This window comes from Anastrepha ludens, chromosome 5 (assembly GCF_028408465.1).
Source record: "Anastrepha ludens isolate Willacy chromosome 5, idAnaLude1.1, whole genome shotgun sequence".
In the NCBI taxonomy this organism is placed as follows: domain Eukaryota; kingdom Metazoa; phylum Arthropoda; class Insecta; order Diptera; family Tephritidae; genus Anastrepha; species Anastrepha ludens.
In genome coordinates, this window is record NC_071501.1 from 100,914,126 (window position 1) to 100,938,440 (window position 24,315).

At 37.8% G+C, this 24,315-nt stretch overlaps 3 protein-coding genes across 3 annotated transcripts; 1 reads left to right on the forward strand and 2 right to left on the reverse strand.

Moving 5' to 3' along the window:
* Positions 1 to 4,936: 4,936 nt before the first annotated feature.
* LOC128863396 (uncharacterized) lies at positions 4,937 to 5,682 on the reverse strand. The gene has a single exon (XM_054102528.1). The coding sequence runs from the start codon at positions 5,666 to 5,668 to the stop codon at positions 5,423 to 5,425; it is 246 nt and encodes an 81-aa protein (XP_053958503.1). The 5' UTR covers positions 5,669 to 5,682; the 3' UTR covers positions 4,937 to 5,422.
* A 106-nt stretch (positions 5,683 to 5,788) lies between these two features.
* LOC128863397 (uncharacterized) lies at positions 5,789 to 6,386 on the reverse strand. The gene is made up of 2 exons (XM_054102530.1): positions 5,975 to 6,386; positions 5,789 to 5,904 (listed from the first exon to the last, which is right to left on the reverse strand). The coding sequence occupies exons 1-2, from the start codon at positions 6,019 to 6,021 to the stop codon at positions 5,802 to 5,804; spliced, it is 150 nt and encodes a 49-aa protein (XP_053958505.1). The 5' UTR covers positions 6,022 to 6,386; the 3' UTR covers positions 5,789 to 5,801.
* A 6,767-nt stretch (positions 6,387 to 13,153) lies between these two features.
* LOC128863051 (uncharacterized) lies at positions 13,154 to 13,950 on the forward strand. Its single transcript, XM_054101949.1, has one exon. It carries the CDS (start codon positions 13,301 to 13,303, stop codon positions 13,544 to 13,546), a length of 246 nt encoding a protein of 81 aa, XP_053957924.1. The 5' UTR covers positions 13,154 to 13,300; the 3' UTR covers positions 13,547 to 13,950.
* The last annotated feature ends 10,365 nt before the right edge of the window (positions 13,951 to 24,315 follow it).

Below are 24,315 nucleotides of genomic sequence, written 5' to 3' on the forward strand. Positions count from 1 at the left end.
AGCTGAATCGAAGAAGGTGCTGATGGCTATACCGAAAATGGACTATTTGGCATGTTTCGGGGATTGGAAAAATCGTTGGCATAAGTGTCTTTTATCGAGAGGGGATTAATTTGAAGGGGATGAAATTGATTTACAAGAATAAATAAAGATTTTTCATTTTACAACCAAATTCACCTTACTTTTTGTGGTAAAAAGGGTTTGCGTTTTATTTATTTGTTTACCAAACACACAACCAAAAGTTATTTTACAGGGTTTGAACTTATGAATACTATTCTTAATAACATTACAGTGTAAATGCACATAAGAAGATAAGAACAAGTTCCACACGCGGCATTTCAACGGGCTATGAGCCTGAGTGTGCCCCTCAGTGGACAACAGCTTCAACCTAACCTAACCTAAATACACATAAAGGTAATTTATATGGAGTTAGCAGAGAGACTTAGTAGGTGAAATTGTGAAGGCATAAAAAATAGCAGAGAAGAGAAAAAAGAAAAAATAAAGATAAACGTGCTTCTTAGCAACTATTGGTAACAAAGTATGTGTAGTTAGTTTACTTTTAAAGCGCGGTGTGCTTCTGATTATTTTAATTTTTTGTGGTAGGGGGCTCCAAAAACAGGCAGCGAGGCCAAAGAACATCCGTTCTGTTTCTAGGCAACTGTATTTCATACTAAGTAAGTTAAGACGACGTATACTATCAGAATCGTCATACAGTTCACGTTCACAAAGTAACGTTGGTATTAAGAACGTATTTACTAAAATTAGCCGAATTTTCACTGAGGTAATGTGCTGAGCCGTAGCCGAATTAATCGGTACGTGACTATTATACGGAATCAAGAGAGAACGTAGCTTCGAATCTCGGGGATACACCAAAATTAAGAAAAAGTTTTTTCTAATAGCGGTTGCCCCTCGGCAGGCAATGGCAAACCTCCGAGTGTATTTCTGCCATGAAAAAGCTCCTCATAAAAAATATCTGCCATTCGGAGTCTGCTTGAAACTGTAGGTCCCTCCATTTGCGGAACAACATCAAGAGGCACACCCCAAATAGGAGAAGGAGCCCGACCAAACACCCAAAGAGGGTGTACGCGGCAATTACATATATATATATATGTATAATGTGCTGAGCCGTAGCCGAATGGAATAGTGCATGACTATCACTCGGAATCAAGAGAGAACGTAGCTTCGAATCTCGGTGAAACACCAAAATTAAGAAAAAAGTGTTTCTAATAGCGGTCGCCCCTCGGCAGGCAATGGCAAACCTCCGAGTGTATTTCTGCCATGAAAAAGCTCTTTATAAAAAATATCTGCCATTCGGAGTCTGCTTGAAACTGTAGGTCCCTGCATTTGCGGAACAATGTCAAGACGCACACCCCAAATAGCAGGAGGAGGCAATTATCTATATATAGAATATTTTGAAAAACCATTAATTCTTTTTCACGCACCAATACCCAATTTTTCACAGGCGCAAAATATAAATAGTGGCGCACGCTTTACTGAAACTAACGATTGTAAAAGTTCACTTCCTTAACACCAAAAAGTCCCGTAACCGAAATGATAGAAATTTCCAGCAGCATTTTTTGAAAAAATTGCCCAATGAGAAAACTACTCTGAAATTTACCTCTTCTTCTGGCGAATGCGTCGGAGTTGGCTTATCTCCAGTTGCAGCAATTTCATTTGTTAGCATAGGCGCTGAGATGAAAATGAACCCCAATAAAGAATTATTTTCAAATAAGGCAACAGTTTGAGCAACACAGTACTCACTTTGGAAAAAGCTGTCAGTATCAATATGGCAAGAAATTATAAAATATGCACGTATTTGGATGGCCCTGTATATGGTCTGCATATGGTACATGTGCTTGGGTGCGTGCCGGAGCTTTATATGTGGCGTTCGCCAGCCATTTTGGTAAAAGTGAAATCGCGTGCCGGATTGGCTTTTCACCAACTGGAAAAAAACAGAATAGAAAAAAATCTGCATTGCGGATTCGCATTAATATTCGACACGTGACGGTGTTGTCATTGTTATGTACGCACGTGTGTATGTACATATGTGAGCTTATACACATACATATATGATGTTCCGACGCATATGTAAATAACTATATGCTTCTAGTGTACACACGTCAGGGTCTCTTTTAAGCAGGATTATGCTATTAGATACTGCTTTAATGAAGAAAAATGTTAGACGGTACAAGAAAATAAGACTTTCAGTTGAAAATAGAAAGCAGGAGGCACGACATTTATCCAATAACTCTTTTAATGTGTATTAAAAAAAACACAGCTGAAGACAATCCAATTAGAATTAGATATGATTAATTACACAAAAATTCAACAATTAAAAAATGCATAGAAACTACGCATCAGAAATAATCTATATAGGCTAATGGATAATAGTTCAGCAGTATTTACTTGGACCAGACGAAAGGAATACTCTTTTTAGCACGTGCACCCAAGGTTTATTAAATGTTTCGTTACTCCTCAAATAAACCAATTTGTTGAGTCTCTCAAAAGAGGTATTTTTCAGCAATAATATCTTCATTCGACCCGAAATAGATAATAGCCGCAGGTATCTGCTGGATGTACAGGCTGTCTAAAGGAAGCGCGACCGCCATAACTTAGAAACAATTTGACTAATTCGATATCAATGAACTGCATTATATGGGCTGAACCATTATTTTGGTTTAAAATTCAAAACTTTATTTAAGATGTTTCGGATTGTCTGAATTGGGTAAAATATGCATCGTTTTGTTGTATAATTTTTTTGCTATTTTTAATCTGCCAGAATTTCGGCAAGTCACTACAGATGTGAGTGGCCTTGTGTTGTCCTGATGGAACCCAACATTTCTTCTGTTGGCTAATTCTTTTGGTAAATTTCTGGTCATTCATTAGCTTCAAACGGATGACAGTAGAGATATGAATTTAGTGTTTAGTCATTCGCAAACAACTCATAATAAAAGATTCATTTCAAGTCCCACCAAATACACAGTAGAATCTTCCTGGCCATTAGTCCTGGTTTGGTCACCATTTCAGCTGCTCCATCACGCTTTGACTACTATGGTTTTCATTCTATATTGTCGGATGGGACCCATTTCTCATCTACAGTCACCATCCGTTTAAGAAATGGGTCGATTTCATTTCGTTTGGCCAAGGCTTCGGAGATGGAAACGTGCCAGTCAACTTCGATTGTTTCTGTGATTTTATCGACATTTTCTTTAACATCAAAAATACCTCAACGGAATCAATGAAATCAAAATTGCTCGTAATTACCATAAACACCATTCACTATTCACAATTTCAGCGGCCGGCCTTGCATTTTCGTCTTTATCAAAGAAAATCTATAAAATATACCGAATTTTCTCTTTGACTTTCATTGTTAACACCCTGTAACTCACAACCAAATGAAAAAAAACAAAAAAACAGCAAAATACATTTTAAAAATGTTTGTTCGATGCTTTACGAGATATCGATCATTACAGCCATCTACCCAGAAAATAATGCCTTTTACCCAAACTAAAATTTTGTTTTAATTTCTACTCAGGTTGTGGAGATAATCGGCCTCAGAGTTTTTGCTTAGCTATTGCCCAACAAGTTTTAATGGGGTTGGCATCAGGTGACTGTGAAAACCAATCTAACATTTCGATACCATTGTGCTGTTTCCACTGCACACCCTCTCGGCTTCGATGCTTAGATTCGTTGTTGTTTTATAAAATCCAAGGTTGGCTACTTCTGCCAAATATCCTCGCAGCTGAAGGGTGAAAAGGCTTTTTGACAAATAAACTACCAAATCCTTTTTCGGAGAAGCAGTCACAAACCTGCACCTTAGCTGGAGGCTTAACAGTTCGTTGAAGTTATCGATTATCAGCAGGAAAACCAGGACCGGCGTGTGCAATTATTCGCCCAAAAGCAATATTCAGCCGTTTATAATACGTTTGCCCATTTCCGATCTGAAATTGCTATAGTTCATGCAAGTCGTTTTTCAATGTATGTTAATGAGAGGAGCGGTTTTTTTTCATGTGCTCCGGAATTTCGGAACTCCTGCATGTAAACGTCCGCGAATCGTGTCTTTGTATACATTAACACCAATTTATCTTAAAGTTGCTTCAGTTTCCTGCAACGATAAGCTCTGCTTTGTCACACACAAATCAATGATCTTTTGCTTTGGAGAGGTATTTTTTTATCTCGTCCGTGAAAGTCGTCAACGTTTTTAACTTCCACGTACGTACCATTGTATCCACTTACTTACGAACATCTGCGACTTCTTCAATTATTTTGCTGCAGTTGCATGTGAAATTTATGGAGTTTTAGGGTGTGTAAATAGGAACACTGCTTCAAACCGTTTTTCATACGCGGAAGTCATTTTGTACAAACAATGTACGCTTTCTAAATTTCTCATAAAACTGCACAACGCGATCTTGCCGGTCACGCTTCTATTAGACAGACTGTAGGAGCAATTCCTAACCTATTTTATAGAATTTTTATTTGCTGGCCGTAGACTAAATAGTGCGTTGTTGCAATATTCTGGTGAAAGCGGCGTCTTGTCGAATCAACAGCTCCGCATAGTTTTCGACCGTTTATGTATGTGTTGATTTTACCCTTTTCAAGGTAATCGATGTTAATGATAACGCGTGCATGCCAAAAAAATGTTGCCATTTCGACCAAAAGACTCAATTTGGCGACTCTGATTCACCGCTTGAAGTACACCCACCCATTTCACCCTTTTGAGGCGAGTTTATTTTTTAAGTGCTAATGGTCCCTTTCAATATCTATATTAGCCTGATAGTTTGGGTAAGCACGGCGATGCCTATAAGCTGTCCACCTGGCGTGTCGGTTAAAACTACAAACCAATCCAGATTTTCCTCTTCGACTACCAGAATGCCGTACGCTGCGGCTAATCACCATTTATACAAAGAGTTGAAATCAATAAGGGGATTTTTATTGAAAAAATCCAAAGCTTGTAATCACATTTGGCGACACATTTCTGTAGCCAATTCACTCCATTTTTAGCAAAGTAGCAGATAGCTTAGCTATTTCTGTTAAATGTAAATGAGCTTGGCATCTATTATACGTAAAAGAGCTTCTTAGCGGAATGTTGGCGACACATAAGCAATATAACTGGTTGTATGCATATGATTATAAAATCTTTTCCAGTTTCAAGCATACAATTTTTATAATTTATTTTATAAACTATAAACTGCTAAAATACAACGTGAATAAGTTTTTTGCATGATTACTACGCCTAGATATATATGTTTATATACATGTATGTATGTATGTATGCCTTTGACCCACCAGAAAGCGAGCTGTGTTACCCAACTAACTGCTGCAGCTCCAGGATGATTATTTTGTTTTTTAAAATGCCCGAATAATTGCATTTGCTTTGCTGCAACCACCAACTGCCCAGCCTGCCTGTGATGGCCACTGGCGCTGCTTAGCAGAAATGCAAACTATTGAACTGTGCGCGTTGATTATTCACCATGTTATTGTATTTCCATTTGTCGGCATTGCAACAATTGCTTGTTGTAGCTGGAGGCACGCTCAGGCGTCCATTCGAGCACTGTGCTGTACTGTTGGCGGGACTCGAGGCGATCGCTTGCTTATTGACGGCCATATTGCGCATTGGGCTCACATCCTTGGCTGTGGTGGCTTTGGCAGCTGAACGATGTTTCTGGACCATTTTGTTGAAGTTTATTTGATTCTTATATCCTTTAAATGAACCTATAGAGTATTAGAGAAACTAACGACGAATTAAAATACGAGACGGGTTGGTCAATGCTCTGTCAGTGGGTAATGGATGGGTGGCGTTTGATTCAAGGAACGTTTTGTAGTAGCGTAAGTAGGGCAAATTCTAGACGATTGCCGCAATTGGTGGTACGTGAGCCGCCTTGTTTTGAGGATAGATGTTTAGAAAGGCTGAAAATGCAAGAATTTTGGATAAGTTAGTAAAAATATAAAATATATGTACTTCAAATTCCACGCTCACCTTAAATTGTTAAGTAGCTTAGCTTTGGTGTCCGCTCGGTAATTCATTGACACACAAGTTTCTTTGACATCGGTTAAGAAAATTGTCCAATGTTAACTTGTATTTGTAAGGGAAATTGTGGAATTGTGGTTGACTTTATTAGCTTTGATTTGTTTAATCTCAAATTGAGATTTTCACTTGACTCTTTTGTCGATCTATCGATCTGTACGCTTTGACTTTCTTTAACGAAATGTTTGGGAGACGGCTCAGTTGTCGGTCCTATATATAGTACATTGGGCATGCGTTCGTCGCGTGTTTGTTTTCATCGAAAAACAAATATCGAAACACGATGTCTGCCATTGTAAACTAGTTTATTGTTTTTATTTCAGCAGCTCCTCGTATCGGCATAAAATTAAATAAAAGCTGACGTGCAAAAATGAACGCCACGCAGATCCGAAGACGATTCGAGTCTCTATCGAAGAATCGTGGCTTATAATAATAATTGTATTTGGTTCGGATGTTGTTTACATCACGATCGTCATATTTTGGCTTGTTATCTGCATACATACGAGGTGTGTTCAGAAAGTATGGTGGGTTTTTATTTTTCTAAAAAAAAAAGGGTTTATCTATTCATCTATGAACTTACATATCCAATCATTCAAAGTAGTTTCCCACACCACCTGCACTAACGCTTTTTCCATCCATCGAACCACTTCTGATAAGTACTTGCTTTGAGTTCTTGCAGCCTTTATCTTGTTGATCGCTGCAATTTTCCGTCCCATCAGTTTTTGGAGCAGAAAATGTCGCAAGGGGTCAACAAACCAGCCAAGAGCTACTGAGCAAAGCTTGTACGACGGCTTTTTTTGTTAAAATGAAGCAATTTCGAGGACACACATCTCATACCAAAGACCGTTATGATGACGCCGTCCAGAGCGAGGTTTGTCACTGGCGGCTTCTCTGTTATCTCGTTATCTGTTAAGATGGGAAGAACCAACCGATATGTAAACAGCCTCAGCAGCTTCTCTAAAAGCAAATCGATGATTTTCCAATTAATTTTCTTGACAACTTCAAAGTTTTCAGCTGCTGTTGACGCCGTCCAGTGCGAGGTTCGCCGTTGGTAACTTCTCGGCTATCTTGCAAGAACTTTTAAGTGATGCCCATATAACGCCTCTTTTGGTCAAAATTAAGCAATTTCGCAGATACACATCTCATGGCAAAAACATTCAACAAATTTTCAACCCACATGTCAACAGCCTCAGCAGCTTCCCTAAAAGGGAACCGACAATTTTTCAAAATAATTTTCTTCACGACTTAAAGTTTTCAGCTATTTTTGACGCCGTTCAGGGGCAACTTCTTGGCCATCTTGCAAGATCTTCTAACACTTATAATTTTTTTTCCTCAGAGCAGACTCGCCATATGCCACTGGCTACAGTTAAAGTGTTGTAGAGTATTAATTAAAGTTTTTATACAAAGCTTGATAAACAACCTTTGAGCCATTTTTTTCCGTAAGCAGGAAATCGCCGATCACATCGAAACAAGCTACCTTACTTTTCGAACACACCTCGTATATATGTTTGTATTAAATATATAAGTTTGGTAAAAGTATAAATTTTAGTTGACAGAAGCTTGGACGAGCTTAACTTGAATACAAGTTCACAAGGGGGCATTTGTTACTAAGTTGGGGGATCTTCCTGTCTTAGTCATCATTTATGTTTTTTAATATATTTTTCCACAAGAAATTTCGATTGAAGTCAACTACGTCATCATGCGAAACCATTTTGCTTAATTAGAACATTTAAGATTATTGGATATTTTAATTTTCTGAATTATATTTAAATATTCATTTTCTTATACATATAAAAATTTGAAATTAATATTTACTTAATACTTCTTGTGCATATATCCTTTAGGATATATTCTTTAGTAACTCAATCAAAAATTTCGCTTGCAGCTTGCCGCAAGTGGAATCATAGGAAATCGCACTGCTGCGCGAAACCTGGAAAGATTGATTGCTTCTGTATGCTACGGCTAACGGATGACTGACTCATGGATCTTTCTCATTGCACACTTAAGGTTTGTTGATAACATCCAGTTACGAAAAATCACAGAAATTTTGAATTGAGTAAGCCAGAAGGTTACAAAATTTACCTGTTTTTCAGTCGAAATCGCTGTTATTCTGAAACCTCTAAGTTAACTGTCAAACTGAGAAGTTAGGTCCCCAGCAGAGTCTGTAGTTAGTCTGGATAGTTTTTGGAGCTTCCCTTCAGCTATATGGAAAGGATTATCCACATCCCGGAGCAAACGTGATCTACTGTTTGAGGGCCCAATACTTCCTCTCCACACGAAAAGTCAAAAGCCAAATACAAAGACAATGTAATTTCACAATTTTAATTAAAATCTCTAATTCTTATTTTATCGTTTGATTTAAGCACACCAAAATTGTTGTCGTTTAGTTTGCGATAATCGAGTTATTAACCAAAACAGCTGATTTTGTGTTATCGATTTTTGTTACGGGTTACCTAAGGATGATAGATACCAGGTTTGCTCGTTAGATATGGTGGAACAAAAAAATTTAGAGGGAACTTTGGATTCTACGTCATTCATTTCGCTCCTCGGCAGACAATGACGTAGAGTCCAAAGTTCCCCTTAACATTTTTTTTCACTATACCTAACGAGCAAACCACAAAATTTTGCTTTCGCTTAGAGAAACACATAACGAATGACGTCGACATATCTGTCAAATTCGCTCAGAGTTGAATAACCGTCTGCTAGGTAGTACACCTCTAAAAATGTTTTCACCATGCGGGTTACCGACAAGAATGATAGAAAGAAGATTGCGCCCATCAGAGCGTACGTGACGTCACGTTTGCTGAGTTGCGCAGTATTGCCAACCATTTGCTCTTCGCAATAAATTTTGTGCTTTTTCATAAAAATAAACAAGAAAATACCAGAAAATACTAAAGAAACCATACTGACATTTCTACAAAAAGAGTACCTTATCTAGTTACATAACTTCAAATATAGCAAAAAAGTCGTTCCCTTAACAAAAGAGTCTCGCTTAACAAAAAAACCTCATAAATTAAATTGTACATAAGCATAACACATTTATTTAAAACAACGCACATTTTAAAGACAATTTGTCACGCATACAAAGTTCTTTAAGTGATTCAATAAAAATTGTTTGGGTTATTTTCTTTGAATGGGCATTTTAGTGCGTTTTTATATCCAAAGCTAGGCAACACTGCAGTAGCGAGAGAGAGATTTGACTGCCGAAAGCAGAAGAACACCAACAACACCTACAATCGCGGGCAATGCCACCAGATGTTAAAAAAAAGCAAAGCTAAATAAAACTGAGTGAATTATTTAAATAATTATTAAAAATGTATATTTTACAAAATTATAAACATGACATTTTAATTAGAACAGCTAGAAAAATGTCATGAAGAAAGAACTAAAACTCCGAGGCAAAAAATAATAAAAATAACAAAAAAAAAATGCTAAATCAAGTTACGAAAATGGTAATCTGGCCATACTGGAGCTAAAAACACGTAACTAGTTGTCAAATTCGCTGAGCGCAAAGTAACGGGACCACGATAGGCGCCATCTCATTATTCTTTCCATCATGGGTTACCGAATAGAAAAAGCGTTAAAATTGTGGTTGAGGAAAGATAACACTACGAATATCGTTACAACGTTTCAGAATGCCGTTGAGGACTCAGCACAAATCATTTATTTGTACAAAAGCGAGTACCTATGCATAGCGAAGAACAGGCCATACTGGAGTGCGGATAGCTTGAGAGCTGGCCGATAACGCATTATGAGCACAGGTAAACACTAACTTCTTGAGGTTAGTAGGAAGAAATTTGCGACAGTCTATGTGACACTATATCATGATTTTGAATTTCCTAAAACTTATAAAAACACTCAGAATCTTAAGCCAACGGAGAATCATAAAAAACTTTAAGAGTACGAAATTAGATAAATATGAACACTCTATGAAATGGTGCAGAGGCTATTTTAATATGCTTCGAGAAGTACGTGGAGTTTTCAAAATAAAAGCAACTTGGAAGATGTAAAGAAAAATAGAAGCGATTAAAGAATGGAGCATTTTGAGTCGCTGTAGGCAAATGGTTGGAGCGTGATTATCATTCGGAAGTGTACCAAATGATAGAAAAAGTTTCTTCTAATAGCGGTCCCCACTCGACATGCAATAGCAAGCCTCCGAGTGCATTCCTGCCATGAAAAAGCTTCTCATGAAAAATATCTGGAGTCGGCTTGAAACTATAGGTCCCTACTTTTGTGGAAAAATATCAAAGCGCACGCCACAAATAGGAGGAGGAGCTCGGCTAAACACCCAATAAAGGATGTAAGCGCCAATTATATATAAGTATTTGTATATTTCGTAGAGAAAACATCGCTATCGACGAACTTAAAGCGAAAAACGAGTGGTGAATAAATTATTCTCAGAACCTGTTTCTATCAAAGTAAGCATTGACTTAGTAAGATTTCTGGGAATTTTGCTATTGGGATATAAAAAGGAAATTATATTCGTATACATATGTACATATATGTATACAAGTATATATGTATGCATGCACATTAGGATGCATCATTTTTCATATAACAACAAAATAATCGGCATTGGGTTTCCGCAGGAAATTTTTTAAATTTTAATTTATCAAAAAAATAAATATTTCCGAAAAATATTAACTTTTAACTAAGTTGGTCCGATTTGAAAATACAGTGTACTCTCTACTAAGCGGACACCTAAAGGACTGAAAATTCTGTCCGCTTATGGGAGGTGTTCCCTTATGAGAAAAGTGTAAAAAAAGTTAATAATATGTTATGGGAGGGCTGATCGCCAAAGAGAAAAAGCTTAAACAAATTCTTAAGGATTTGTGGTATGTACAGAAAAAAGTGTCCGTTTATGGGAGGTGTTCGCTTAAGAGAGGTTCCCCTTTGGAAAGAGTACACTGTATAGCCAAAGCTCGATTTTTTTTTAATAAAATTAGTTTTTAAAAATATTTATCCCAAAAAAACGTCTCTGTTCATAGGAGCGTTTACGCCCAAAAGGTCTGCATAAAAATGTTTAAACGTTTTACTGACGGAATCAAAATAATGAGAAGAAGTCGTAAAATTTAGGGAATGAATTTTGTGATTCCAGTGCAAAATCCGCAATTTTTCTTTTGTGAGGCCCCTAAAGTACATACGTATGTATGTATGTTTGTATATGTATGTAATTGTAACGCTCATAATTTTTTTCTTTTTATACCTTCATTTTTTCCATTTTTTTTCTTGTAATTAAATTGTACTTTTTTCTCACAATTCTTTGCGAAAATCGACTGCATGCAAAGGTGGAGTAAATGCACCGCGATGAACTGACGAACGGACTGTAAAGCTTTGCATAAATGCTTGCCTTTTTATACTTAGAGACCCACAGACAAGTCGCTCACGCTTCGACTATACACGAGAATGAAAGGACAGACAGAAAAAATAGTCATATTTCACCTAGCTTTTTAACCCTTGGAAATCCTAATGAAATTTATATTTTTCTTAAATGCGACAATTATGCTATTCCTTGAAAATTATGGCAGACTTATTTGTGATAGAGCAAAATAAGAAATTAATTAAGCTTGAGGCTTAAAAAAATATATATTTTGGGCGAAAAATTATATATATTTCGCAAGTACTTCAGCTTTGGGTCTAAAAAGGTTAAGATAGTCTGATTGTCGCATCCGTTCGTCGTCTGTCCGTTTGTTGTTTCAGCTTAGATTTTGACCAAATTCCATGCGCCAATGGTGTGATTTCATTTCAAAACACATATGTAAGTGTGTGTGTGTACCTTATGCGTGTACGAATTTGTTGGTCAGAAAATGGCTGATGCAATGCGACCGGTAACTTTCATCAGTTCTTGAATAATAATAATAATAAAACAAAACCTCGATAGAGGGGCCTTATAAGTAGATGCATACAAACATACATATGTATGTATGTATGTGCTTGAACAATTACTTATGTATGTAGATATTTTTACTTTATAACTGAGTATTGCAGTCAAAACCCGGGAACTAACTTTAAGAAGTTCACATTGAATAAAAGGGCGAAATTAATATTTAGCTCCTTGAGGAGCGAAAATATATCGCCAACAAATTTTCATATCAGATTTGCTGAAATGAACGAAAGGTATTCAAAATAAAAATTCTAAACATTTTACCTTGTTTTTTTATTACCAACATTGGGCCTTAAACCGTCTTCAACTCCAACCGCTCTGTGTTGGCAATTCGCTATTTTTTTACATTATATTATAAATCCCACCTGGATTTGCTTGTCGTCGGCCAATGGCCGGCTGGCTGGCAGCAACAGCGACGACGCAACTGTCTACATGCCGACGCTTGGCTGCGACATACTCTTTTCCCTGACCGATCGTCCTCCTCGACTCGAGCTAAGTAAATCACCAAACCTGTCGAGCGGCTGATTTGCATTTGTTGATTCAACGGAAAAATCAGACGCGTTCAGTGTATTGCTCGCTTACGTACAGTCTGTCGTCTGCTATCTGTTCAACGCCCGCTCGCTTGGCGCTCAACGACTTTAGAGCGGCACTGCACCTGTCTGGAAAGTTGGCTGTTCGCTGCGCTGGTTGCTGACTGCAAGGCGGCGAGAATATTTAAGAGCTTTGTAATGCACGAGTGCGTGTTAGTAAGGTTTCATAGATTCACTACGAAGGGCGTTAGTAGCAGCAAGTAAAAAAGTAGACATTTTAAAATTCACTGCCAAGGCATTTAAAGTAAAGGGCATGAAATAGCATTTCCTCCCAAAAAGAAAGAAAGCAGTTTCGCTGAGTTTTTGTTTGTTTTCAACTTGCACTGCACCATCCAGGCTACTACTCCATTTCACATACTCGAGAGGAAGCATCATTTATTCTAGTTTAATATAAACAGATGTGCGTTTGCCAAACAGATTGGTGTCAATGCTGAGTCGCTCGCCTACCGATACCAAGCTGAAGCTACTGAAGTCCTTGCGGTAAGTACACACTTTACATATTCCCAATTTCTGTTCACTGAGCAACATCGCAATACTTTTTCCTTTCTCTTTGCAGCTTAGACAAGAATCTCGTTATTTGCAAAGGTTCACGCACCGGCAATACCGCCAACAATTTAGAACTTAAAGTTCTAACCCAAATCCAGCACGTACCGTGAACAAGTAGTTGACTGACCTTTTTGGGAAACGTGAGCATTCGCGCAAGACATCAGTAGACTTCATACAAATTGGCTATTTGATTTTTCCGCAAACGAAAAAAAGAAGCAAGTACAACTTTTCCGTTTACTTCATTAAAAAAACAAAAAAAAAATGGTTTACACCGAACGTACGGAGCGTTACATCGAACCAAAGGATCAATGCAGCAGCAATGCGGGCAGCAGTAAATCTCATGCCGCATCGTCCAAATATTCGACGCAGGAGCACTGCTCGAGCAGTTCGAACACTGCTAGCAGTTCGAATTGGGAAAGAAAACAGTCAGCGCCGGAGGATAAGTGGAAGTACAATAATATGGTGCGCAATGATCGCGAAAAATTCAACAGTTTGCATTTTTGCTGAAAGGTGCTCATAGCCACCGTAAGCGGTGTCACCATATCCCATATCCCATATCCCTCATCCGCCTCCATTGAAACACAGTTTCATACATATGCATATGCACATACGTAGAAACGCTATCAACTACAAAGTGTTGCGAGTCTACTATGTAGCGTGCCATAAAAATTATTTCCTCATGCCACACCACCCTCACCTGCAGTTAAGTTAGTGCATTTAAAATCTAAGTTGGCGATCTATAAGTAAGAACTTTGCTAATGTGATGTTTAATTTAGTGATAAGCTGGTACATATATACATTTGATATATATATGCACATACAAACATATATAGTACATATGTATATGTTTTAAACCCCCTTGGGGTGTTGGCAATTGAAATTTGTAGAAAATATAATTATTATGCATAGAAGTGAGTCTGCTTTGTTAGTGCTCTTAGTACGTTTCCGCTATAATTTTTTATTGAAAGATAACTAACGAATTAAGTATTAACTCTCGATGCTTGCATTCCAAAAACAGTGAACGTGTCACTCTCAGTTTTGAGGGGAGAAATATTCTTCTTTACATTACCTTGACACCTATAAAGGGGCACATGGCTTGAACACCGCCAACTAAATGTTAGGTTCCGGAGTTTAAATTTCTTAAGGGTGGTATATTATATTTTAGGATACATGGCTTTAAATGACCCTTACCGTTTGAATATCAATGAATTCACATGCATTTAGTTGCCCGTAAACTGCTTAAACTTTCACATTGGTGTTTTTTTCTGCAAACTTTACGTGAATTATATAAATAAGTGTGATGTCATGGGTTGGGTTAGATGAATCGGAGGTGTGCGAGGGTATTTCCAAACAAAGCCGCAGTTCAGGAATACTGTGAGTGTCCTGTGCGGACATTGTCCAATAGGCATCCATGCGGTGAAACATGGCACTATTTCGAATTCTTTTCTGGCAATTGCCTGTAGTAAAGGGGGATGAAAGTCCTTAGTAACCCACGCTGCTCTTCGAAGTTAGTCGGAACAGTGTTGTAAAACACAACAAAGTTAGTCTTATTTGGGTGCCTGTCCATTGTGGTATTACAGAGAACGAGTTAGCTGATAAACTGGCTAATGAAGGCTCTGCAAGTATGCCACTAGGCTCTGAACCTTTTCTAGGTGTCGATTCCGCATCGATTCAACTATGGATTGACGACTTCATGAGGTCTACCCATAAAGGGCGTTGGTTTGGGTTGAACTCGTGCAGAGTAGCCAAGTGCTTTGTGAAAGAACCAAACAGGCAAATAGCGAACTTTCTCCTAAAACTCAGCAGAAAGGACCTGAGAGGTGGGTGTTATCACACGGCACAACGCCAGTGATCAGGATGTGGCTGCCATGGGTGTCGTCGACAGCCCGATATGCCTATCCTGTCTTGAGAATGACGACACTGTAGAGCATTTTCTCTGTGGCTGCCCGGCGTTTTCCAGAATCAGACTTAGGACCAATATCCTGCGATATACTGAGTATGAATAAAGTTCATACTCTTTCTCTTCCGGATCTTTTAAGACTCATCAATGAATCCAAGAGATCTGTGGAAGAGCGAATAATTTATCCGTCTTACCACCCATATTTTATCTTTCCTATCTCTTTTATTTCTACTGAAATCTATCCGGGTGTAGTACAATGGTCTCCTGACTGAGTGTTTGGACTTGTCCAACCCCCCACAAATCTAATCTAATCTAATCTAAAGAGGGATCAGACAGGAGGTACTTTTTCCAATAGCGTTTTTTGACAGATCAGACAGCGACTACTGTCAAACTAAATACATAATTTTTTTCAGTATTGCTTGACATTCCATCATCGAAAGACTTACGCCTTACTAACGTTTACAAATCGTATAATTGTATTACAAAAATCGCTGCTCTGTAAAAAGTGTTCATCGCGCGCTCAGAACAACGTTTGGCCTTCAGCGATAAGGCCCATTTTTGATTTAATGGCTACGTCCATAAGCAAAATTGCCATATTAGGGGTGAAGAGCGACCCAAAGCCATTCAAGAATACTTTTGATGCTGGAAATTTAAACCCTTGATCTCCATAACATTTGTTTCTAACAAGACGGCGGACGGGGCTACTTGCCATACAGCCCGTGAAACAATGGAATTACTACGTCGTCATTTCGATGTGCAATTTATCTCTCGTCTCGAATCAGCGATTTGGCGAACAAGATCGTGTGATATCACACCTTTGGACTTTTATTTGTGGGGGTTTGCAAAGTTTAAATGCTTTGTGGATAAACCAGCTTCGTTTGGGGCATTGGAAGCCAACATTACTAAAGTTATTCACGAGATAACGACCGAAGTCCTCCAGCGAGTAATTCAAAATTCGTGTTTACGATTGAGCGAATTACGGTGCAGTTGTGGCCAACATTTGAAAGGGATTATCAAAAATAATAAATATGGCCCAATCAATTTGAATTTTCGTTTTTTTTTTTTTCAATTTAAAATCTGATACCTTTAAATAGATCACCCTTTATTAACATGGACAGTCAAGTCAAACAGCTTATGATGAGAAGGCGATTTCTCCTTAGCGTTCTTTACCGAATACAATTAATGTGACTGATCCTCGAATGAAAAATACTACAATACGGAGAAGGGAAAGCCAAAGTGACTTTCCAGCAAGACAACCTCGGTCATATGGTGCTCAGATCAGACCAATCTTCCAGCCTATTCTTGATTCCTTCAGTTGAAGACAAACTATCAACATATTCTTATCCACAGTTTTGTAAATACTTTTTAAGCGATGCGGTAACATGGGATCGAGCGTTGTAGCGATGGAAAATTACCTACCTATGTCGCTCTGCAAATATTCCCATCAAAAGAATCAATTGTTGGTGTTGTTGTATGAGGGCAGTTTCGTCTGGTTTTCTGGTGACGCCAAAAACACAATATCATTTTCAACATAATGAATATTTGGTGTCGGAATCGATATCCTAAGTTGACCAGGTTCCACATATGATTTCTTGAATTTGGAGTTCACAATGGATATATTTTTTCTTGTACATTGGATCCATTTTTCTTGTGGTTCTGAAATGCCATGCAAATTCGCTTTTCGGCGTCAGAGGGCTTTAACTCATATAGAACCCAGTTTCTTCACTTTGTTGGAGTGCCAATTCTTCCTGGTGCTTAGAAAGCGCAACTTGTATCAATCCCAGCGCTCTGCAAGCTCTTCTTGCATTTGGTAGGATTCTTTCTAAACGACTTCAAATATTCATCGAAGCCAGGAACTCTCATATTTTCATATGTTCACAGTAAGTTTCCGACTCTATTCGATGATTTCAGCTGCATTTTACCGAATTGAAAAAGAAAACCAATAAAACTAAATCAGCTGCCACAAGGCGAATCTATTAAAGATGGTATTGGTAAATCAGCTGCTTTGTTTTTTTTTGCTTTCGCCGTGTCCATGGGGCTGTCAGCCCAGAATGAAACAAGGCAAATTCATTCTTTGTTTTCTACTTCCCCTATACTTTACTTTGACAATCAAATGAATGCGCCTTGGTTTGCTCCTACTATTTACACTGACATATTTGAACTGGAAAAAGTTAGAATGTTTACACTTCGGCGAATTGTAATAGGTCTATTTATAAGTTCGTGCGGTTTTACAACAGATGGCGTAACTTGATTATTATTCCATCGATCCACATTTCCAAACATTCATTGGAGAGCTACTGTCGTAAGGCACAAACGTCAGTATAAGTTTTTTATTTGAAGCGTAAACAACAATATTTTTACCACACTTGAAAATGTCGAATTTCGTGCCAAATAATGTGTTTTTGCGGGGAATTCTTCTTCATTATTTTAATATGAAGAAAAAAGCAGCCGAAAGTCATCGTATCTTGGTGGAAGTTTATGGTGAGCATGCTCTATCTGAGCGAACGTGCCAGAAGTGGTTTGCACGCTTTAAAAGTGGTGATTTTGGCTTGGAAGACGAAGAACGCGAGGGTGCGCCGCCAAAGTTCATGGATACCGAATTGGAGGAATTGCTCGATCAAGATCCGGCTCAAACGCAAGAAGAGGTTGCAAAAACTTTGGGAGTTGATCAATCAACCATTTCCAAACGTTTAAAAGCCATGGGAATGATCCGAAAGGTAGGCCATTGGGTGCCGTATGAATTGAAGCCAAGAGACGTTGAACGCCGTTTTATGGCATGCGAACAACTGCTTCAACGGCACAAAAGAAAGGGTTTTTTGCATCGAATTGTGACTGGCGATGAAAAGTGGGTCCATTACGACAATCCAAAACGTCGGGCAACGTATGGATACCCTGGCCATGCTTCAACATCGACGTCGGCGCAGAATATTCATGGCCTGAAGGTTATGCTGTGTATCTGGTGGGACCAGCTGGGTGTTGTGTATTATGAGCTACTGAAACCGAATGAAACGATTACGGGGGATGTCTACCGACGACAATTGATGCGTTTGAGCCGAGCACTGCGAGAAAAACGGCCGCAATACGCCGATAGACACGACAAAGTTATTTTGCAACATGACAATGCTCGGCCACATGTTGCACAAGTGGTCAAAACATACTTAGAAACGCTCAAATGGGATGTCCAACCCCACCCGCCGTATAGTCCAGACCTTGCGCCATCCGATTACTATCTCTTCCGATCGATGCAACATGGCCTGGCTGACCAGCACTTCCGTAATTACGATGAAGTCAAAAAATGGATCGATTCGTGGATTGCGGCAAAACCGACCGAATTTTTCACAAAGGGAATCCGTGAATTGCCAGAAAGATGGGAAAAAGTAGTAGTAAGCGATGGACAATATTTTGAATATTAAATTTGTAACCATTTTACGTCAATAAAGTTTCAAATTTCGAAAAAAAAACCGCACGAACTTATTCATAGTCCTATTACATATAATGATTCTGCGCTATCCAGTATAACTTAAGGCATCTCTTAAAACAAATTTCAACTTCTATCTTAAAAGTTCTAAAAAAAAAGAAATTAGTTTCAATGAAAAGGAGGATTTTTTCAGTTAAGGAAAATGATTAAAAAATTTATCAAATTTGTTTCCAGAGCAATTAGCGGTCTAAAGGGTCATTCAAAAGTCGCACCTAGATGTTGGTTTAAAATAAAACATGTAAAAGTTTAGATTATTTCAAGTTTGACTATCTTTATTCAAAATATGGCTGTTAATAATTATATATGACGTCATGACAAGATTTAAATGGCCACCATGAGCACTTCTATAGGTAAAATCCGCCAAACAGTCGATTCACGAATACGTAATTGCTGTGAACTTCGCGAATTCGATATTAAAGGTTGTTCAGTAACACTACAGCAGCCATATTCTCAACAGAAGCCCAGTTTGCTGCTCTGCCAGTTCTTTTTCTATCCTCGACGATTGCAGTTTATTGAAATCTTTTCACTAACCTTTGAATTATTCTCTCATTCGGACGATTACTTCCACTCAAAAAAAGAAAAAGAAAACCAGGAAATTTGCGACATGTTGTTCTTAAAGATCGACCATTTTCATAATAAGTTTCAATAATTTAAACGTATTGTTCTATGGTTTAAAATTGTACATCCGCCTACTTGAAAATTTTTAAAGTTGACATAAAAAAAGGTATCGTCTATGAATTATTCACTACTTAGTATGTATATTTTAATTAGGGGGAAAAGAAATGGTTTAAAACTGTTTTCTGGTCGATCTTTAGCTCCCGGGCGATGCTACGACTACTAACATGCCGGTCAACTTCGATTATTTCTGTGATTTTAACGACATTTTCCTTAACACTAAAAAAAAGCCTGAACGGAATCGACGAAGCCAAAATTGCACGTAATTAGCTGTTACAGTATCGGCACCATAAACACCATTCACTAATCACAATTTCAGCGGCCTGCCTTGCATTTTCGTCTTTATCAAAGAAAAACTGTAAAATATTATATACAGAATTTTCTTTTTGTTGACTTCCATTGTTAACACCCTGCAACTCAGAACCGAATGGAACAAACAAAAAAGAGCAAAATAAATTTTTTGGTGTGAAATGTCGCCTTGACAACGATCATAAACTTTAAATTGATTAATCGATACATTACGAGATATCGGACACTACAGCGATCTACCGAGAAATTAATGGATTTTTTCCCTCAAAACTAATAAAGGGTTTGCCAATAACAGGTGTAATTTAGATTGGATTAGAGATGATTAACGATTTTTTATGGCCGGAATTGGATGGTATTGATCTGGACAACGTTTATTTTCAACAAGACACAAGCAACAAAACCATTGATCTTTTACGGGAAAAGTTTCCGGACCATGTTATCTCTCGAAGAGGTGATCACAATTGGTCATCGAGATCTTGTGATTTAACACCTTCTGACTTTTTTCTTTGGGGCCACGTGAAAGAGAAGATCAGGGTCGATTCACGACCTCAAAGATGGAATTTGTGAGGCTATCGAGGACATAGGGCAGCCACTTTGCAATTCGGTTATGGAAAATTTCATGAAAAGGATATTGTCCTGTAAGTGTGGTCGTGGTGGTCATTTGCATGATGTTATTTTCCATTATTAACGGCATACCTTCCCCTTTATAATGAAATAAACATCCGTTCATTTATATTGAAAAATAGCATTTTTCTTTGAATATCAAAAACCTTTTATAATTACTTCAGCTTCTCTTCCAATTTGTGGCGTTCGTCTACCAATGGAGGAGCTTACAATTTTCAGCGGCCTTCAAACGGTTTGTTTTGTTGGCAGAAAAACGCTTTATGAACGCGAGATGTAGGTAGGTAGGGTGGTTGTCATAAAGACACACTTAGACCTTTCGCAGGACCATTGTGACAAACTTTTCTATCACTTTGATCGTGCCATAAAACTTGCGACAAGTGGCCATGCAACAGCGCTCGATAACGCTGATCGCGTACATGGTTAATAGTGATTAAAAATGAAATGTATCTATTTCCAAAAAGTTTTGTTTATGTCTCTTTTTAACTTATTTTCAACTTGTTTTGGTCTGGTTTCCTAGCACTCAGGTTTGCATTTGCGGCTAAGCATCACCTGAGAATTAGAAATATACCTTACCCCCGCTTTCCAGTGTTTGTGTGAAGTGTTTTCACATATGCGTTATCCTAAAAGTATGCTAGCAATCACAGTAGCAATAGTCAAATGGAATACTGCGTAGCTTTTAGCAACTGCGATGCTTTCAGGTAAATTAATTTCAGTTGCTGTAAAATTTGTCTATCAAATCAAGTTTTTCTATTCAAGTAAAAAATCAATTCCCTCATCTAATAATATACGCCTCCACGACTTATTGTCAGTCCATCAAACACCAATTCATGTACATATACATGTTTAAAAGTTCCATTTTTTCTTGTTTTGCCGGAAGGAAACTTTTAACCACAAAGAGGAAAAGGCAATTCTTATTTCCAAAGCATCAGCAGAACAATGGTGGCAAAAAAAGGGAAAACTTTCATGTTGTAGTATACCATTTTTCATACCACAACCACTTCACCTACCAACGCCACTATACACATACACACAAACATATGTACATATGCATAGTCCCATGATGGACGGTCGCGTGTCGTCGCAGCATCCTATCATTTTCGATAGCGTGACGGTTATGGCTGATGAACGCACCTTATCCTACACAACACAAGCATCGTCCGGACAAACAAGTGTATCTCTCGGCACAGCCAGCATCCATTAGCTTTTCAATTGCAAGAGTAGCAGCAAACGCAACAACAACAAATAAAAACATATTGTGCGAGCGGCGTTCCACCACAGTGACGATAAACATTTTCGCACTTTGGCATTATTTTTTTGTTGTTGTTGTTTTTTTTTTTGCTGAAAATTTTCAAATAAGTATACTTTTTCTTTTCAAATTGATTGCGGATAGGCGGTTGGCTTTGGGTAAATGACTACGAGCGACTCTTTGGTGAATGGACAAACTGACAGTCGGTCACGTGCGACTGGAGCGTGGCAATAACCTTTGCCAAACCCACGTACACAGGCTCGTATACTTATAATATATACATATGTGCATACATACATACATGCATACATATGTACATGCGTGATCTGCTTGACAGGAGTTTACATTAACTTTTTTTTTGTGTTTTTTTTTTTTAGATTTTTAAAGCATATTAAGACAGTGTTGCGAATGCGTGTAGGTGTGTGAGCGATTATGTGCTTGTGTTTGTGTGCGCTCTTGTGTGGGGATGCGTTTATTGCCCGGCATATGTTGCACGCTTATTGCCAGCGATTTATCACAACAAGCGCAAATGTGCGAAGGACAAAAATACATATGTACATACACATACATACATAAATGTACAAGAATTGATAGCTATAAATATTTATGTGCGCATGCATTCAAAGTTGGTAAATACACGCATAGCTATATGCGCCCGGAAGGAGTTAAAAATTGTTGCTTTATCTATTCGTCTGTTGCTTGTCAAGATTAATTCCTAAACGTCAACACAAGTTGTAGCACCATTCGCATGTTTTTTTTGGCAAAATCTCTTACCTCCACTTTGGCCAACATTTTCATAAGCAACAACCCTTTTCGCACAAAATTCGAAATTTTACTGAATTGATTTTTTTTTCACATTCACACTCTCATATTAATATAAATGTGTGTACATTTGTGTGTACGTAAGTACAACGTTAGATACAGTGGCCGACATAACTATGCATACCCTACCTAAGGGAAAATTCAAACACAAATATTTTTTTCTATTATATCATTCAAATTTCGATTAACTTATTAATTTATTTATAATATAGTAACATTATAAAAACACAAATCAAAATATTTCAACTCCAAAAACAAAATATTAATATATTTTCATATTTTTTTTTATAAATGCCCAGAAACCTATAGCGACAAAATTTGCGCACCCTTGTACCCCACTAGTAATAGTAAAAGTAATAACGTTGTGCAAATGACTCAATACTTAGTGTTGCCGCCTTTTGCGTTAATTACAGCCAAAAAGCGGCGTGGCATACTGTGAACTAATCTCTTAAGAAGCTCTTCAGGTATTTTATTCCAGGTATCTTGCAGTTTCTGAAAAAATTCTGCTTTCTTTGAGCGGCAACTTGATCGATCGATTTTTTCGACTAAATATTGCCATAAGTGCTCGATAGGATTTAAGTCGGGGCTTTGAGCGGACCATTCTAAAAGCTCTATTGAGTTTTGTCTAAAATATTCCTTTGCTACGCGACTGGTATGTTTGGGGTCGTTGTCTTGTTGATAGATGAAATTGTGTCCAAGACCCATTCTTCGTGCCGAGGGCTCTAGGAAAGTGCTTAGCATATTGAGGTAGGACTCCCCAGACATTTTTCCTTCAATATGTACCAGATCTGATATACCGCTATAGGAAAAACAGCCCCAGATAAGCACAGTTCCCCCGCCAAACTTAATTGTGCTTTGCACGCACTTTGATTGGAGCCTCTCATTACTTTTCGCCACACTTTTTCTCTTCTCTTTGTATTTTTAAACTCAAACTTACCCTCATCGCTCCATATAGCCCTCTCACAGAAACTCAATGGCATATTGAAGTACTTTTTGGCAAATGCTAGTCGCGCTTTCTTTTTATTGCTTTTTATTGCTGATGAAAGGTTTCCTGATCTTTTAATGACTAGAAAACCCCTTTTCACGAATTCTCCGCTGAATTGTTCGCTCGCTTTCATTAATTTGTAGACTTTCTTTAATAAACCTTGCCGAAGTTGTCGGGTCTTTCTTAATTTCCCTTACTATTTGCGTGTCATCGCGAGAATTGGTTACCCTTGGCCGACCTGGAGCGCTCGCAAAGCCGCCATTTTTATTGAAACTTTTTATAACTCTCTGGATTGTTGACTTGCATCTATAATATTTTTTAGCAATTTTGCCGTACCTCATTCCATTTTTGTGGTCCTGAACAATTAGTTTTCTTAAATCAATGCTTATTTCCTTCGACTTAGGCATTACGCTGGTTTGCTAGCTCACACTTAGAAAAATAATGTGTACAATCTTAAATTCGAGGAGCAGCTTACGGACTTATTTCCATAACAAATTATTTCTTCAAGGGGTATTCATAATTATGTCGGCCACTGTATTTTAGAAAATGTTATAATTTTGTATTGTCTGTTTTCGCTTAACTTTAGCAAGTTTTTTTCATATTACTTCTTGCCTTTTGATCATCCATCACAGCGGGTGTTGATAAAAAGTTTAACTGCCATCAGTGTAAAATCTCTTATCGCTGATGAAGGCACCATTTGCAGTTAGTGGATGCCCAATAGGAAAGATTAGTTCCTATGTAAAATCAGTCGCTGTGCTCGACAATAATTTTTGTTCTGTCATGTAGTTTTCGAGATATTAACAAATAATTGGTTTGTATTTAGGGGTTACATGGGTTTCGTCAGGTATTTAATTCAAACTTTTTTCTGTCTTATAGATACATATTTTAAGAATAGTTTCTGAATTTTCAAAAAAAAAAAAATTAAAACTCCTCCATTGTGACGCCATTTACCGTGACCCCTCGAAAAAAGATGCGTCCGCGTTGTCAACATAACGCCTGACAGGATCATCGAAAATGAAAAAAACAAAAATAAGTGTTTTAGTTGAGACCATAAACTCGAGCTTGAACGAAGGAAAGAAAAAAAGGTAAAAATTGGAGTTTTGGCAGACAATTCTCCAAAAAATGAAAATTTCGGTCAAATTTGCTTGACATTTAGTTTTTTATTAAATATTTGTAATTAAAAAAAAAAAATCCTTAGTTCAAGCACGAGTAAATTTATCTCGAATACCTGTGTAAA

Bases quoted from the DNA above. Each gene is read 5' to 3' on its own strand.
- LOC128863396 (XM_054102528.1), bottom strand. From the start codon at position 5,668: ATGGTCCAGAAACATCGTTCAGCTGCCAAAGCCACCACAGCCAAGGAT.
- LOC128863397 (XM_054102530.1), bottom strand. From the start codon at position 6,021: ATGAATTACCGAGCGGACACCAAAGCTAAGCTACTTAACAATTTAAG. The intron at 5,905-5,974 runs GTGAGCGTGGAA...TTGCATTTTCAG, and splicing joins AAGCTACTTAACAATTTAAG to CCTTTCTAAACATCTATCCT.
- LOC128863051 (XM_054101949.1), top strand. From the start codon at position 13,301: ATGGTTTACACCGAACGTACGGAGCGTTACATCGAACCAAAGGATCAA.